The sequence below is a fragment of the Peromyscus leucopus genome, chromosome 18 (assembly GCF_004664715.2).
Source record: "Peromyscus leucopus breed LL Stock chromosome 18, UCI_PerLeu_2.1, whole genome shotgun sequence".
In the NCBI taxonomy this organism is placed as follows: domain Eukaryota; kingdom Metazoa; phylum Chordata; class Mammalia; order Rodentia; family Cricetidae; genus Peromyscus; species Peromyscus leucopus.
The window spans coordinates 39,488,458-39,505,247 of record NC_051078.1 but is presented as its reverse complement, the minus strand read 5'-3'; the positions used below and the strand labels follow the sequence as shown (position 1 = coordinate 39,505,247).

Genomic DNA, 16,790 nt, shown 5'->3' with positions numbered 1-16,790 from the left:
TGTCTCTGTCTCTGTCTCTCTCTCTCTCTCTTTCTTTCTTTTTTTTTTGGGTTTTTTGAGACAGGGTTTCTCTGTGTAGCTTTGCGCCTTTCCTGGAACTCACTTGGTAGCCCAGGCTGGCCTCAAACTCACAGAGATCCGCTTGCCTCTGCCTCCTGAGTGCTGGGATTAAAGGCGTGTGCCACCACCGCCGGGCTTTTTTTTTTTTAAGTAGTTTTTTTTTTTTTTTTTTTTTTTTTTTTAAGATTTATTTATTTATTATGTAGACAGTGTTCTGTCTGCATATATCCCTGCAGGCCAGAAGAGGGCGCCAGATCTCATTACAGATGGTTGTGAGCCACCATGTGGTTGCTGGGAATTGAACTCAGGACCTTTGGAAGAGCAAGCAGTGCTCTTAACTGCTGAGCCATCTCTCCAGCCCGAGGGTAGCTATTTCTTAAATCTTATTTGCTATACATGTATGTATTGGCCCAAGAAACTCAGGATTACATTTGAGTTGAGGATTATCTTCTTTGATTTGTAAAAGCCAAGGGAATAAAATAGTTTCATGAATACCCTGGCCATTTGAAAGTTCAGTAGAAGGCCTATTTCACAGGATTTTGTTATGGTAGTACATGTACTATAACCAAGGAAATGGAGTGTTTGGAAACTTTGACTCTCATTGAAAGCATTCATTTTGGGTAAGAATGCTGACAGGAAGAATTTAAAATATTTAGAAATGGTATTTGAGTCTCTATTAGAATAAGACCAAGAATCTGAGTTTTCTTTTAAAAAAAAGCTATATAATAAGCTTCTCAAACCTTTTCAGCACATCTCCTAAAGGTACTTATTGTGATTGAGTAAAGGAGGAATGTATCTTTAAAAAGTTGGAATGAATGGGCAATTGACTCAAAGCATGAGCTTTTAAAAATCAAGCTTTCTTTTTTAAGTTTGAGTTTGAGGTTTTTCGGGCCTGGATTATTTTTGGCGTTCAAATGTGTGGAGATGTTCTGTGGGTATGTGGATGTGTGCCCACAGGCTCTGTCAATAGGTGCAGCTGAATTTAACGTACTGGCACATATGCTGAATTTCTATTCTGAACTTCCTTGTTTATAAAAATATGTGCCTATATTCATTCTGCTTAGAAGAGGAGACATTCATTAGAACATTTTCAGGTTTCTATTACAATTAAGTTTTTTTTTTGTTGTTGACAATATGGAAGTGAGATTCAAGAGGTAAATGAAATGTATAAGACTTCAATCTTGTGTTAGTAAGAAATATCCATGTCTTTCCTCACTAAATACTTAGAAGATCTAATAACATGCAGGAAATTAAAACCACGTTGGTTTATTTATATCATCTTATAATTTGTTTTCCGTGCTTTGTGAGAGCATTCTGAACAATACAGGGCTCTAGGCAGCTCCTTCTGAAATTAGGCATTCCCCAAAGACACCACTGCCCTTGAAGTTCCTGCTAGAGGAGGTATCTCCCCACATGTGTGTCATTCATGGTAGGAATCTGGTCATTTGCCATGCTTACTCTTTTCCAGATGTTACCTTGTCTCATAGACCTAAGAATTTGCATTCCCTCCCTCGGCTTTCTTAGTTTGCCGTTATGTTTCCATTAGTTCAGTTTCTTTCTTTGTTCCTCCCTCCCTTCCTCCCTCCCTCCCTCCCTCCTTCCCTCCCTCCGTGTCTGTCTGTCTGTCTGTCTGTCTGTCTGTCTCTCCCTCCTATTAAAATGAACTGTTAACCCAATCCCCTTTCTGGTCACTTTCAAAACCTGTCAGAAGAGCGGTCCCTTTGAGATGCTGATCTTGTTATGCCAGAAGTGTTTAGTTTCAAGTTGACTCCAGAATTAATCCCAAGTTTCTTGGAACGTTGTAAGTCTCCTCATAATCTGGAGTAAACCTACCATGGTGGTTATTCTTCGTTGCCAACCTGACTAGATTTAGAGTCATCTCTCAGACAGACCCCTGGGTGTGTCTCGGTGTGTTTTCAGACAGGACTGACAGAAGAGGGAAGACTCACCTTGATATGGTGGCTGCATCCCTTGTGGTAGGGGCCTGGCCTGATTAAAAATGGAAAAGCAGGAAGCCAGATGAATACTGACATTGCCTTTTCTCTGTGTTCTAATCGGTTGAGATGTGAGCAGATCCCTGTTGCCTCAGCCACAGGCTGCTCTGTGGCCATCCATGCCTTCCTCATCGTGAGGGGCTGAACCTGAACTGTCTCCCAATAGAAACTTCCTCTCTTTTAAGTTCTTTATGTTAGATATTTGGTCACAGCAGTGAGAAAAGTAGGCTAATCAATCTGCCTTTTTCTCCTCACCTTTACCTCTCAATAGATGACATTTTAAATTATTCAAACATTAAATGAGTTGAATGTATCTTTGTATGCATTTTTTTCTGCACAGGATCATAACCAAAAGGCAGAGAAGGAATTGCCTGTACTTTTTCTAAAACAATGCTAGCATCACTCACCTGTCTGATGGGAATAATAAGAGTATTTGTCTTACATGGATGTGAAGGAGTTGTCGAATATTAAACAATTGGAATTCTGAGCCAGATACAATATTTTGTAGTTCATTTTTTCACTTAATATGGTTTTGTTAACTTTCAAGATATACACAAATAGATAATAGTTATTTACTGTGGTAGTAATGTAACAGTCTATCGTCCAGTGAATCCATAGTGAATGAATTCCATAGTACTGATGAATCCTATTTTTTCTTTTCTTGATAGTGCTCATAATATTCTTCTTTCTATTATTAAAATTATAAATCATACATTTTTGGAGTTTTATATCAATACTTCCATTTCATATATACCAATTTCCAAAAGGTGAGTTGTTGGGCTAAATAATATTCATATTTGAAAAAAATTAGATTATGCTGTGGTTGCTTTCAAGAATGTTGTTGAATTCAATTAGCAGCCTATAAAATGAGTTCTTTCCACTGTGACTCCATTGTTTATCATGAATGATATTTTGAAGATGCATGGTACTGTTACATAAGAACCTTTTCATGCAAGTGTATATGTCAAGCATACTCTTCCCTATGCTTCTCTGTCCCCATACATTAGTCCCTTTTGTCTAGTTTCATTTGAACATTCATGTTATGTAAATATATATGTGTATGTATTGATATAAAATAGATACATATTATTTTAGGTGTCTCTGTAAAAATCTAGAAAGCACAAGTTAGGGAAAACTTGACACTGCTTATTCTGTGACTGGCTTAATTTGCTGGATATTATTCTTTGTGTTGAATCCATCTTTCTACAGGTGATGCAGTTCCATTCTCCTTCTGGCTGGGCAGCTTCCATTGTGCATCTAGACCACATTTTCTTTATTTATTTCTTGGTTGTTGGACACCTAGGTTGGTTCTCACATAGGTATTGTGAGCAGTGCTTTCGTCGACGTTGATGTACAGTGCTTCTCTACCTGTGTCCGCTGTTTCACAGGGGGATGTTCTCTGTGCTCATCCATGCTGTAGCGAGTGGCAGGTCTTGCTTCCTTTGACATTGTCCTACATCGGCTTGTGCTACACTCGCTTTACTCACTTGTTGGTTGACAGGCGTTTAGGTGGTTTGTCTGTCTCTGCTATTTGTAGATAGTGCTGCTAGTGCACACAGGAGTGTTGTTATCTTTATTGCCATGAGGGTAATTTTATTTCTTTTGATCTATGTTCAGAAATGTGATGGCTGGGCCATTTGAAGCTCTATTTTTAATTCATTAAAAAACCTCTATAATGTTTTCATAGAAACTATATCATTGCTAGCAGCATACATATACTTACTCCCCAAACTGTTCCAAGCACTTTTTGACTTTGTAAGGAACAGCCATGAAAAGAATGAGAATGACCATCCTGATGCTGGCATTAATATTTCATACTGTTTTTAATTTGTGAAATTGATTATTGGTAAAAAAAAATCTGATGATTAATGAAATTATATGCTTTTTTCATATACCTCTCATCTATTTTTATATTTCCTTTGGAGAATGTGTATTCAGGGTTTATGCTTATTTTAAGTGGATTTTTTTTGCTAATGTGTTATATGATTTAAAAGTTTTTACTAGTGTGTGTGTGTGTGTGTGTGTGTGTGTGTGTGCGTGTACATGTGCATACATAAATGTATATGTGGGTGCATATACATGTGTGCCATATGTGATACAGGTGCCATTAGAGGGCAGAAAAGGGAACCCAGAGACACAGGCTTGGATGATATGGGTGCTGGGAATAGAACTCTTGTCCTTTAGAAATTGAGTGCGAGCCTTTAATGGCTGAACTATCTCTCTAGCTCTGTTTTTCTGTTTCTAAAAGTAGAAGCTGGGGTAATCAGTTTGAGGCTTTCCTTCTGATCTAAACTGGCATTTTAGTGGCACACATTTCCCTTTAGGTACACTTTAATGTGGAAAGTTGTTGTATGTTGTGTTTTCTTTAAGCTTAAAATACTTCTCAATTTCCTTTTTATTATCTCCTTGACGTAGATATTATTTAGTTGCTAACACTGGGGTTTCCAGATACCTTTGTGCTAGTGATTTCTAATTTAATTTCACTGGAGTCAGAGAATGTATCTTGATCTGAATACTTTTGCATGTACTGAGACTGTTTTATGGTCCACAGTTTGCTGTGTTTTTATAAATATCCTGAGTTTACTTGCAAAAAACTTTCATTATTCTGTTATTATTGCATAGAATGTTCTGTAAATTTCAGTTAGGTAAAGTTGGTTGAGAATATTTAATCCCTTACTTATTTTCTTTTTATTTTATCAATTGAGAGCTGGTTTAAATCTTTTTTTTTTTTTTTAGATATAGGTGTATAAGTTTGCTTTTTTTAAAATTTGCAGTTGTGCCAGGTTTTGTTTAATATATTTTGAAGATCTGTTGTTATATGTAAAAAGAACACTTACATTTTTCTATCCTCTTGTCAAATTGAGTCCCTAATTATTGTGAAGTGACCCTTTCTGTCTTTTGTTTAGCTATGTTGTGAGATCTCATTTGGAACAGCTTTTTGTTCTCTATTAAGATCATTGAGGTTTGTTTTCTCTTGTGTGTGTGTGTGTGTGTGTGTGTGTGTGTGTGTGTGTGTGTGTATGTGTGTGTGTATATGTGTGTGTATGTGTGTGTGTGTATGTGTGTGTATGTATGCATGTGTGCATGTATGTGTATGTGTGTGTATGTGTGTGTGTAGGTGTGTGTGCGCATGTATGTGTGTGTATATATGTGTATATGTGTGTGTGTGTATGTATGTGTATGTGCGTGTATGTGCGTGTATGTGTGTGTATGTATGTGTATGTGTATATGTGTGTGTATGTGTGTGTGTGCGCGCGCTCGCATGCTCACGCGTACTTATGCATGTCTATTATGTGAAGGTCAAACAAGGACCACAGCTTCCCTGGAGTTGGAGATACAGATGGCGATGAGATGCCATGATGGTGCTGGGAACCCATCTCAGGTCCTCTGCAAGAACAGCAAGTGGTCTTAACCACAGAGTCATCTTTCTAGTCCACAAATATTGCTATATTTTATTATGCATTTCCTTATACACTAGTATTTTGTTCTAGTATTGTTGTTGCATGTGATGTTTTGCTTTTTGAAATTTTTATTTGTTTATTTATTTATTTATTTATTTATTTTTTAGACCAGATTTCACACTGTAGTCAGGCATGGTCTGGAACTCACTGTGTAACTGAATTGGGCCATGTAAATAATGGTCCTCTCTTGGTCTCCTGACTGTTGAGATTAGAGGTCTCTACCAGCACACCTGGACTTCCTAAGAGCTGTATCAGTATTGGTTTATCTTATCCTCACAACGAGACTGTCAGATGGAGTTATTATTGTCCTCTCCATTTTCAGAGGGATTTAGTGGTCCTTTTCAAATCCGCACCTTGCAGGTGGTAGCACCAGGTTTTGGATTCAGGTAGTGTCTTTAGGAACCGTGCTTTGAATAGTTGCATTATTTTTAGCCTTCTGGTGATTCTTCCTTGTGTATGTGTTGAGAGTTGAAATTCACATCTTCCAAACCTGTTGTTACTGTTTTGTGTCTGTTCTCTGTCCCCTCCTCTCAGCAAACTTGTCCCATCTTCTCCTCTCTTCCCCCCTCTTCCCCGCAAGCTTGTCCCCATTTTGCCCCCTCCTCTCAGCAAGCTTGTCCCGTCTTCTCCCCCTTTGTTTCTTCTTTGTTATGCTTCCTGTTCCCTTCCGTCGCCTTAGACTACTGTTTTCTTTTCCCCCACTTTCTGCCACTTGACCCCTGCATCTTACTCTTCTTTTACTTCACTCTTGAATCAGTGCATTCCACTCATTTTCACTGTCCTGTCTAGCGGCACACGCCTGCTGTGATCTCTTATTGGAAAGAGCTGTCTGTCATTTTCTCAGCAGTGGCGCTGCGTGCTCTGTGGTGGCTGAGTTACCCTCATACTGTTCATTATTACTTCCTATCTATCACCTACGTTAAATTGTATTTTTTTTGAGACGGGATCTTAGATGTAGCTCTGGCTGGCCTGGAACTCTCAGAGATCTGCCCGCCTCTGCCGCCACACCCAGTCAGACTATGTTCTTATAAGGACAGACTATTGCTTATGACTCTGTGTTCTCAATGCTTATCTTAACACATGAGACCTAGAGTTAATAAATTATAAATATTTTGTGAATATAAATTTGTCATTAGTTAGTATCTTTTATAATTTCTGTATCCGCATGAATAGCAGATAAAGTCCTTTTTGTCTTGATCTCAGAAAAGCATCTTCCAATGCTTTATGTTTTCAAAGTCCAAAAATAATTTCTTTAATTGCAGTGATCAAATATAGAATGGATCTTTTATAGTTCCATGTTAGCTCCAGAATATATTGTATAGTAAAGTCAATAATAAGTACATAATTGTTAGGATCTTCCTGTGGTTTACAGTGGACCAAATCTTCAATTTATCTGCAGTTTATGAAATACGGGTTCCATTTTCTCAGTAGCAACAGGACAACAAGAAAAGTTTAAGTTCTTCCCATTGTGTGAAAATGGGTTATAATGCACATAAATCTCTGCCATGTCAGAGTGAGTGTGTTAAAAGAGGGGCAACAAGTGTCACAAATCTTTACTCTTTAGTATATAGTATCTGAATGCTAATACTTAGCAATAGGGAGTATGAGGGAAAACATTGGACCCACACTTAATGCATGGCAGTGAGCATACATTCGCCGATAATTTCTGAAGATGGTTACACTCACTGTTGAATTTCTCTACGTCAAAGAAATGAAGTTGCCCTCTGGGGTATGCATGAAAGATGGGATTCATTTCCTACAAATCTGCGGTTTTCATTCGCTCCATACCCCCCTGCTGCGGGACTGGGTGGCTCTTGCTCTCGGAAGCGTGCCTCTGCGTAACTGTTAACTCTGAGCTTCTGTTTTGTTTGCAGCATCTGGCGAGGTCCCAATGTGAACTGCACGGACAGTTCGGGTTACACCGCTTTACACCACGCGGCCTTAAATGGACATAAGTAAGTGCTACTTGTTCGGGCTGGAAGTTTTATGTATTTCGTTCCATGTGATGACATTGATTCTGTCTGTTGATGCCTTTCTTCTGGTTTTGGGCGATTTAGGCAGGATAACACTGATAAATTAAGCTTGGTACAACTCTCATTGGGTATGAATGTATTTAGAGTGTTAGTTCAAAGAAGTGGTCTGACAAGTAGTAAAAGGTATCACGCGTGAATGTCGGAAGCAGGCAGTGACAGGACCATGTTAATCCGGTGTAGTTTTAAGGAAAGAATGGGATAAAAATCACTGCTTACCTTCTCTCGACATTTGCCTGTACCCACTCACCATAGGAGTGCATTCTTGCTGGAGTCCTGCCTCTATGATCCACGGGCGCTTATGTGATATTTTCTCTGTCATCCGCAATCAGTTTTCTCTGCTCTAAACTGTTTGATTTTGTGGAATTGATATCTTAATTAATATGCTAGTTTATGCTATGGGGCCTGAGAGAACATATAACTTCAACCAGTACTTTACAGCTGGTGTTTTATCTGGGTCACCTAATGGCTTAGTGATAAAGTGTGATGCATTTTCTTGATGACACAGAGGGCCTGTCTTTTGCTATGGGAAGAACAATGTCTCCTTTTCTGTGTCTCCCTTTCCTTTTGGTTTTTCTTTTGCAGGAATGATGAGCGTTCGTTTTCCCAGGTTTGGCTCATTTCATTTCACCTTAGTGTTTTGGATGGGGTGTGCTAATCAAATCATGCCTGTATCCCAGCACTTGGGAAGCACAGGCTGGAGGATCAGGAGTTCAAGGTCATCCTTGGCTACATTGTGAGTTCAAGGGCAGCCTGAGCTACATGAGAACCTATAGCAACCAAACCAAACAAACAAACAAACAAAAAAAAATATGTGTATCTCCTTCCACCTAATATTTATTTAAATTTGAAGCACACAGGCCTTATTTATATTTGATCTTCTGCCTGATGACCATAAAACTCTAACTTCAAAAAATTTACAATTTGTCGTTATTTATTACCATAACAGTCTTTCTCTTAAAACTTACTATGCCACTCTCTCATTATCAGTACATTTAAAGAATCATTTGAATTGCATAAAATATTATTAATGCAATGTTCTGCTATTTTGATTCTTAGTATCAGATTGCAAAACCACATTTATTTTTCTCTCTTCTTTTTTATATTGTGTCTTCCTATCCCATCTAGCTTCGAGTGTTTTGACAGGATTTTTTTTATTATTAAATTGTTTTTCTTTTCTTTTTTAAAATATTTGTTTATTATGTATACAGTGTTCTGTCTCCGCCAGTAGAGGGCATCAGATCTCATTACAGATGGTTGTGAGCCACCATGTGGTCGCTGGGAATCGAACTCAGGACCTCTGGAAGAGCAGTCAGTGCTCTTAACCTCTGAGCCATCTCTCCAGCCCCTAAATTGTTTTTCTGTAGAATGGAAAATGTGCTTGCATGTTTGTCTGTCTGTCACTATTTTCTTTTTGACTGTAAGTTCTTGACTATATATTCCCACCTTGCCTTAATCTCATGACTCCCTTCCGGTTTCTCTGAAAAGCAGACTTCAGGTGTGAGTCATCATGTTCTGCTCACACATCTCCTTTAAAGGTGAAATTATTTATTCTTATTGTATCTGCATGATCAGATTCCAAGACAAATTAAATCAGGTTAAGTCACAAATAATGATGTTTCTTTTTCACTCAATTTAGAGTTCAGGTTTCTGATAAAGGGAAGCTCTATGAGGTCCAATGTATCCAGTGTCTTGGGCCTGACTCTGAGTTACACTCATTTCTTGTTTTCTTACAATGCCACTATAAACACTTCTCAGTTGTCTGAAAGCAAGTAAGGACTTGTAGCCTCTCTCAATTTTCAGCAAGTTTATTTAGTAAATATTATTTATTTATACATGGTGGCCTGGAAGCAATAACTCTTTGTTCCTATTATCAATATATAAAATGAAGATAATTTAAAGGAATTGAACAGCAATCATTAAGATTGGCATAAAGAGAGGAGGGTTGTCTTATTGCATATGCTTTGGAAAAAGCACAGGAGAAGTGTGTAACGTGCTCGTTGTCTACCTTTAAGCTGTGTTAACTATAACACTTTTAGGCCTCAGTTCAGTGTGTATCAAACATGCTGGCTAGATATTCTTCATTGTTTCTCTCTGTCACATTTTTGATATATACATTATTGTTTTTTTTCTTGGTTCTGTATTTTGATACAATAGTTCTGAAATTTGGATTATAATGGGTATTTCTTGAGTCTTGTATGTTTAAATTACCTATAAACTGTTAGAGTTAGACACCACTTATCTCACCCAATCCCTCTTATTGGATAGAGGACAAAGCAGGCCATTCTGGACAAACGTGTGTACCGAGAATCTCAGCATTCTGGTTACAGTCTACGCTTTTTCCCAGTTCTCCATGTTACACAGTTCTCCCCTGTGTTCCACCTCTTTCTGGTTTTCTATGTCACACTGTGTGTTTCTAATAATACTGTCTTAAGTAAAAAGAGAGATTTCAAGGAGAGACAAATATCAGGGAAGGTATAAAGGAATGCCTCTTCTTTTCTTTGCCCTTGTTGCTGACCATAGGTTGTATTTTTCTCTAGTAAACCTGAGCAGCTGACATACAAGCCTAGTCCATTCCTGTTGCTGTTGTGATTCCTGGATTGTGTCTATAAATATGACCTCTGGGCTGAAGTTCATGGGCTTACAGAGCTGGGAAGAATGTGGCAGGGTCCTGTATTTTATTCTTTGGCTTTCAATATAGTTCCCCACCCCCTCCCAACACGTGTGACCAGCCCTAAGCCTTCACATTGCAAATTGAGTCCATTTCCTCCTCTTTGGTGCATTTTCCTGGGGGCCTGGTGTATCAACAGTGGTTAATCCACAAATAGAGAAGCATTTTCTCCCTGGGATGCATTGTTTCTTACAGAGCAGTTGGTCTCCAGTCAGCCAGGCTGGACACAATAGAAGTTGTACTCTATTGGTGGTGTCCTGGGCCATTTGCAATTACAAAATGGTAAGTTATTACCTTCAAATGACAGAAAATCATGGCCAATAGAACAAAATCTACTAGGAGTGGTATAAACAATTCACACTACAAACATGATCCCTTAATTCTCTTCTGAATAGAAGAGAATAGAATCCATGCCTGGCCTTCTCCCCCGCCTCCCCTTCCCATACTCTCCTACCCCTTTGTTCTCTCTCCTCCATTCCTCTTTCCTGTTTGATTTCCCTTTCCTCCTCATACTGTTGTCTTATTTCATTTTGTAATTAATTAGTTAATTAAGGCCTGGGGTGGGAATCCAGACCTCATACATGCTAGACAAGCCCTCTCCTGACAAGCTACAGGCGCAGCTCCCTTGATAGGTGCCTCCCTCCCTTCCTCCTTCCTTCCTTCCCTCCCTCTCTCTCTCCCTCCTTCCCTCCCTCCCTCCCTCCCTCTTTCCCTCTCTCCTTCCCTCCCTTCCTCCTTCCTTCCTTCCCTCCCTCCCTCCCTCCCTCCCTCTTTCCCTCTCTCCTTCCCTCCCTTCCTCTCTTCTTTCCTCTCTCACTCCCTCTCTCCTCCCTCCCTCCCTCCCTCCCTCCCTCCCTCCTTCCCTCCTTCTCTTCCTCAGTCCTTCCCTCCCTCACTCCCTTCCTTCCTTCCTTCCTTCCTTCCTTCCTTCCTTCCTTCCTTCCTTCCTTCCTTCCTTCCTCCTTCCCTCTCTTCTCCCTCCCTCCCTTCCTCTCTTCTTTCCTCTCTCCCTCTCTCCTCCCTCCCTCCCTCCCTCCTTTCTGTCCTTTCTTTTCTGTTGTTGATTTTTTTCTTTTGGGAGGGGCGATTCTTCCAAGCTGACTTTGAGAGACTCATTCTCCTCCTGTCTCCATCTTCAAAGGGCTGGGATTGCATGCCTAGCTATGTTTCAAAAAATAATTTTATCTTTCTCAAGATATTTGTGAAACTCACGTGCTTATATTTTATTTTATCCCCCTTCTCTAATTAGGAAATCACTTCTTGTTTTTCTTCAGTCTTATTTCTCAAACTCTGTTGGACATGTTGTGATACTTCTTGGATACTAAATAAAACTGTCAACAAATTGTCTTTATTCCTTGGAGATATGTATGGTATATAGTATGGTATACATGGAGTTAAAATATTTTTTATTCTTCTATCCCTTTTAGGATTTAATAGTTTATAGACTAGCATCTGTAATCTAAATTCCATGTTAAATTAGAGCTAGAATCCAGAGAGTAAGCTGTTTGTAGTTTTGATTTTTGCTTTTTTTCTTAGCTTTTTTTTTATTTTTTTAAATGAAAGGAGTATTCTTAAATTTTATAATCAGATACCTGAAGTTGTTGGAATAACTAGAAGCATCTTTGATTTTATTGCTTTTCTTTTCACAATCTAGACATTGGAGGTGTGAATTCAGTCTATAGAGAAACTTCAGTGAGAGTACAGCGTATGTCCCCAAGTCTTGTGGGCACACCGGACACACTTGAGACTTTATTTTCTTGAAAGAGAAGTGGATAGCCTCGGGAGAGTCTGAGTTTTAGCGTATAGAATTTGAGAGTTCCGTTGCTTAGTAAATTTTGCAGCCAATGAAGCTGTTAGTTTGGGGTTCACTGACAAGCAGCAGGACAAAATAAACGCTGGTGGTTGTAATCTGGTTCCATGGGCTCTTGTTAAGAAAAAAGACAAAAAGCGAAGATTGTCCTACCAATTACTTTGATTTTGCTTAGAATTTATTCTGAACTTTTTTCAAGATCTTTAAGATTAATCAGAAATGTTTTTATATTTACCAGAACATGAATGCAAATGAAAGTAGAAAAGTTAGTACTTATAATTTTGTATTTTTATCTGAATTTACATATATTACCTTAAAGCCAAAAAAGAATGAAATTATTTAAATTGGATTACTTTTTGATTTAATTTGATATGTTATTTTGCCTTTGGCAACAAAATTACTTTTTCTGAGACATCATCCACCACATTTATATTAGGATTTCAGAACATCTTTTGTGTGTGTGTGTGTGTGTGTGTGTGTGTGTGTGTGTGTGTGTGTTGGGGCAAGCATTGAATTCAGGTTTTGTACATGCTAAGTGTGTACCTTGTCACTGAGTCACACCATTAACCCCCGGTTACAGCCAGTTACTGGATGCTGGCTGTATCTTACAGCCCATTATTGAATGCTGACTGTAGCTCACAGCCCGTTATCGGATGTTGGCTATAAGAAACATTGTTACTTTATTTGTAAAATGCAAGGATTGCTTTGCTACTTGCTAATCTATTGACATCATCAATGTAACTTAATATTTAATCCAAGCAATGAAGCACACAGTCAGCATCCTTACTTGTTGGCAACTCTGAATAAGATATTAGATACAACCTAAATGAAGATAAAAAGTAATAATACTGAGTTAGTATTTCTGTTGTTCTTCAAGTTTAGATATTATAGAAAGTACTCCAAATGTAATTTGCTCTTTATTAGCCTTATGAAAAGGCTTTTTAATTAGCATTAGGTATGATACATTTAGATACAGCATAGGAAAGATGAGTAGAAGTTTATTAGTTCCTTATTGTGTTTACTTATTTGATTAGAAGTCTAACCTTATGTTTAATAAGTGTGTTTTCAAACTGAATCTAAACTCAGTTGGTTCACTAGTAATATATCCGAATAAGGTTACACAACTCAATTAAATAAAAGCTTAAAAGAAAATATAAATTTAAAGATAAACACATTTATTGAGCAGCATGTATTTACTCCTAGGTACTTGGGAGGTTGAGGCAAGAATATTACAAATTGAAGAGTATTTTTAAACTTGGCAGGACCTTTCCCCAGAATAAAGTAAAACATGTCAGGCATGTTAGCTCAGGCATTTACTTACACATTCAAGGCCCTGGATCCAATCCCTGATACTGCAGAAAAACAAAGAAATTTAATAAACACAGTTAAAAATGGAGACAGCAATTCAAACAGCAGGATGGCTCAGTTCCTAAAGGTTGCCTTCAAGCTTGATGACCTGGGTTCAATCCCTAGTACCCACAAGGTGGAAGAGGCAACCTGCCTTGGCAAGGTGCCCTCTGACCTCTATGACATGTGCGTCTCCTCAGTCAAATAAAATAATGTAATAAATTTAAAAAGAGTATTAATTGTCATCTTGTAACTTATAAACATATAGATTATCCCTTTCTGATTTAGGTACTAATGGTAATACTATTATGTATACAGTACAAATGTTTAGAATAAGCCACTGTTTAAAAATAAGCATTTTCAATGTATCATAAATTTTCTTGGTAAACAGTGAATGCTTACACCTATGTTATTAATAAATACCAACAAGATTCGAGTCAAAGAATAAATTCTGAATTTTGGATAAGAGTAAAAGGAAGTAGATGCTTTGAGCGCATCAATGTTTTTTTTTTGATATTTACCCCTTGCAAGGCATTATAGCCTGTGTTATACTACTATGATGAGGTTTGCAAGGCTGGGTAACTTGATAAAGAAAAGAAAAATACAGGAATCATTTCGCTGTTTGTTACTTTACAGATGTCAGTAATACAACAGTATATTTTATTCCAAGTAGTAAAGCACCGTCGGCATCTACATTTGTTGGTATTTCTAAGTGAGATATGATTCAACTAAATCAAAGTAAGAATACTGAGTAGGTATTCTACTACACTTTTAATTTAGGAGCTATAGAAAAGTGACTGAAATTTAATTTTGTGTAGAGTTAAAGACCCAAATCTAGTGATGTCATTCGTGATGGCAGAGTCCCAAGGTGACTCAAGTTACCACATGACCATTGTTACCACGTGTCTATGTTTCTTCTTGTCTTTCTTATAAAACCAGTTATATCCATAGGATATTCTACCACAATTACCTTATTTACATCTATTCATGTCCCCTAGGGCCTGTTTCTAGATACTATAGTTAGACTGGGTTCTTGTAATGAGAAATAAATTTAACGCATAAACTCCTGGACATAAAACCAAACTATATACAAAACTAAGGAACAATTTTTATGAAGGTTTTAAGATGGTTTTTTTTTTGCATAGATATTAAGAAATAAAATTAAAGGCTTTACTATGAATTTGGAGCAATTGATTTTATTCTAGGAAAAATTCTACTTAGAATTTGGTATTTAGTTTGACCTGCCTCCTTTGGTTTTATTTTACCTTTTAAGTGCTAATTCATTTTTATTAAAAAAAAATCTCTGAAATTGTTCAGCAGTACAACAGCCCTCCCTGAGCATAGTCTGGATTATGTAGAATCCACAGCTGTAACTTTTCCACTGGATTCACATCACAACTCCATGAAGCTGATAGCAGAGTGTAATATCTAAATTCCATATTAACAGTGAAAGAGACAAGGAAAATACTTGATTTGCTTCAGGTAGCTAAATTATTAACTAGTGGAGATTTGGGACTTCAAGCCAGATTCTTAGTGGGTTTTTCTTAATTCATAACTATTGATGGGATCCCTGTTCCTCACTCATCATGTTCTTATCTCAGAATTGAAGACTCTAGAACAGTGCTCATGTGGCAGAGATAGAATCATGTGAACTGGGTAAATGTCGAGTTCTACTTCTTGTTTATGTTCTTATTTGATACAAATACTCATGCTTACACAGTGAGTTACTAGTTATCACGTGACCTTTGTAATCCCATTTAGTAGTCTTACCAGGCTTCAGCAGTAGATACTACTTTGTTGTTCTAATGTCTTTTCCAGGAAGGAAAAGAAAATCATGCAAAAATGAAAAGTTGGGTAGTTCCCATAGCTGAGTCACAAATCCCAGCCTTCTAAATTCAGATTTTGTTGAATTGTAATTTTTAAAGGATATGTTGGGAAATAATGTATGGGCCTGGAAAGATGGCTCAGCAGTTAGGAGCGCTTCTAGAGGACTTGTCTGTTCCCAGCACCCCCAGTGGGTGGCTGAAACTGCCTCTAACTCCAGCTCAAGGGGCTCTGACTTATTGTGGTCTTCACTGTCATCCATGTATGCTTGTGTACATACGGACACACATATACATACACATAAAATACAATCAGCTCTTAAAAGGGATATGATTTATGTCTTATTTTCTCAGACGTCTTATCATTAGAAGACTAAGATTCTTTAGAACCCATAAGTATTTCTATAATATATTCTCTTTTTCTCTCTTTTTTTGCATCACAACTTTATATATCCTGCAGCTGATGTTTAGGCTGCATTTTTAACTGTGTGATTTACCATTTATTGTTCTTTTGTGTTACATCTGTTTCTTGAGAGCTATTGGGAGTCTAACCTCACTTCTTTTTAAATGGCCACTTATTTTTCTCATTTATTACTCTTAGCTTAACCTCATGAAAAATTTAAATTGAGATTATTATAGAAATAATAATTGGGTGATTTTTTAAACCTAAGGATCAACTTTAATTTGTAATTGTATAACGTAAGTATTTTTGCCTGCCTTTACACACGTGTCTGGCTGCAGTTTCACTTAATGAATTATTAGAATTTGTGTCTAAATGCAGCCAAATGAAAAGACAATTTTGGTTTAGAATTACGTTTTTGGGTTGTTATGTACAAAGTTCAGTATAATATATGCTAATAATTATCAATCAGTTCTTCCTGGGATTATTTCAATGAAGGTTTTTACTATGGAAGTCTGGTGGGTTTTAAATACAGAAGCCTATGCGTAGCATGTGAGCTGTCCTGCGACTTCGCCACCGATGGAATGTCTCTCTTCAGGGTCTTCCGTTCTTGAGATCACTTCCTGGGCTTGAAGGAGAAAGAAGAAAGCAGGGTGGATCAGACATTCCATCACAGTCTGTGCTGTGGCTGAACAGCCACCAAAGTTTGTTTTTTTAACCATGATCTAGTACAATACTTAGGTTGTTAGCTCCCTTATCCACAGACCTAAATTTCACTTTTATATACATCTTAAGTCATTCATTCCAGTTCTCTCTAGGGGTGACATTTAAACCCCCTAAATTTATCTCGGTACATGATAACTTTAGTTTTTGGTAATAGGGCATTTGCTTACGACTTCAGCTTTTGATTCAGGCTAGTTCTTGGGTATGGATTATCTGGAAAGACAGTTCATTCACAAAACAGGAGGAGGTGATGATGTAACACTTTATTGACTTAACTCATTCATTTAACACAATAAGATATATATTGTGGAGCCGGGCGTGGTGGCGCATGCCTTTAATCCCAGCACTCGGGAGGCAGAGCCAGGCGGATCTCTGTGAGTTCGAGGCCAGCCTGGGCTACCAAGTGAGCTCCAGGAAAGGCGCAAAGCTACACAGAGAAACCCTGTCTCGAAAAAACCAAAAAAAAAAGAT

At 37.8% G+C, this 16,790-nt stretch overlaps 1 protein-coding gene across 1 annotated transcript in view; it reads left to right on the top strand.

Moving 5' to 3' along the window:
- LOC119089249 (ankyrin repeat and sterile alpha motif domain-containing protein 1B-like) overlaps positions 1-16,790 on the top strand; it is a 189,975-nt gene that overhangs the window by 164,566 nt on the left and 8,619 nt on the right. Inside the window, exon 2 of the mRNA XM_037211914.1 lies at positions 7,390-7,470. Within this exon, the coding sequence (XP_037067809.1) occupies positions 7,390-7,470 (81 nt within the window). The remainder of the gene's footprint in view (positions 1-7,389; positions 7,471-16,790) is intronic.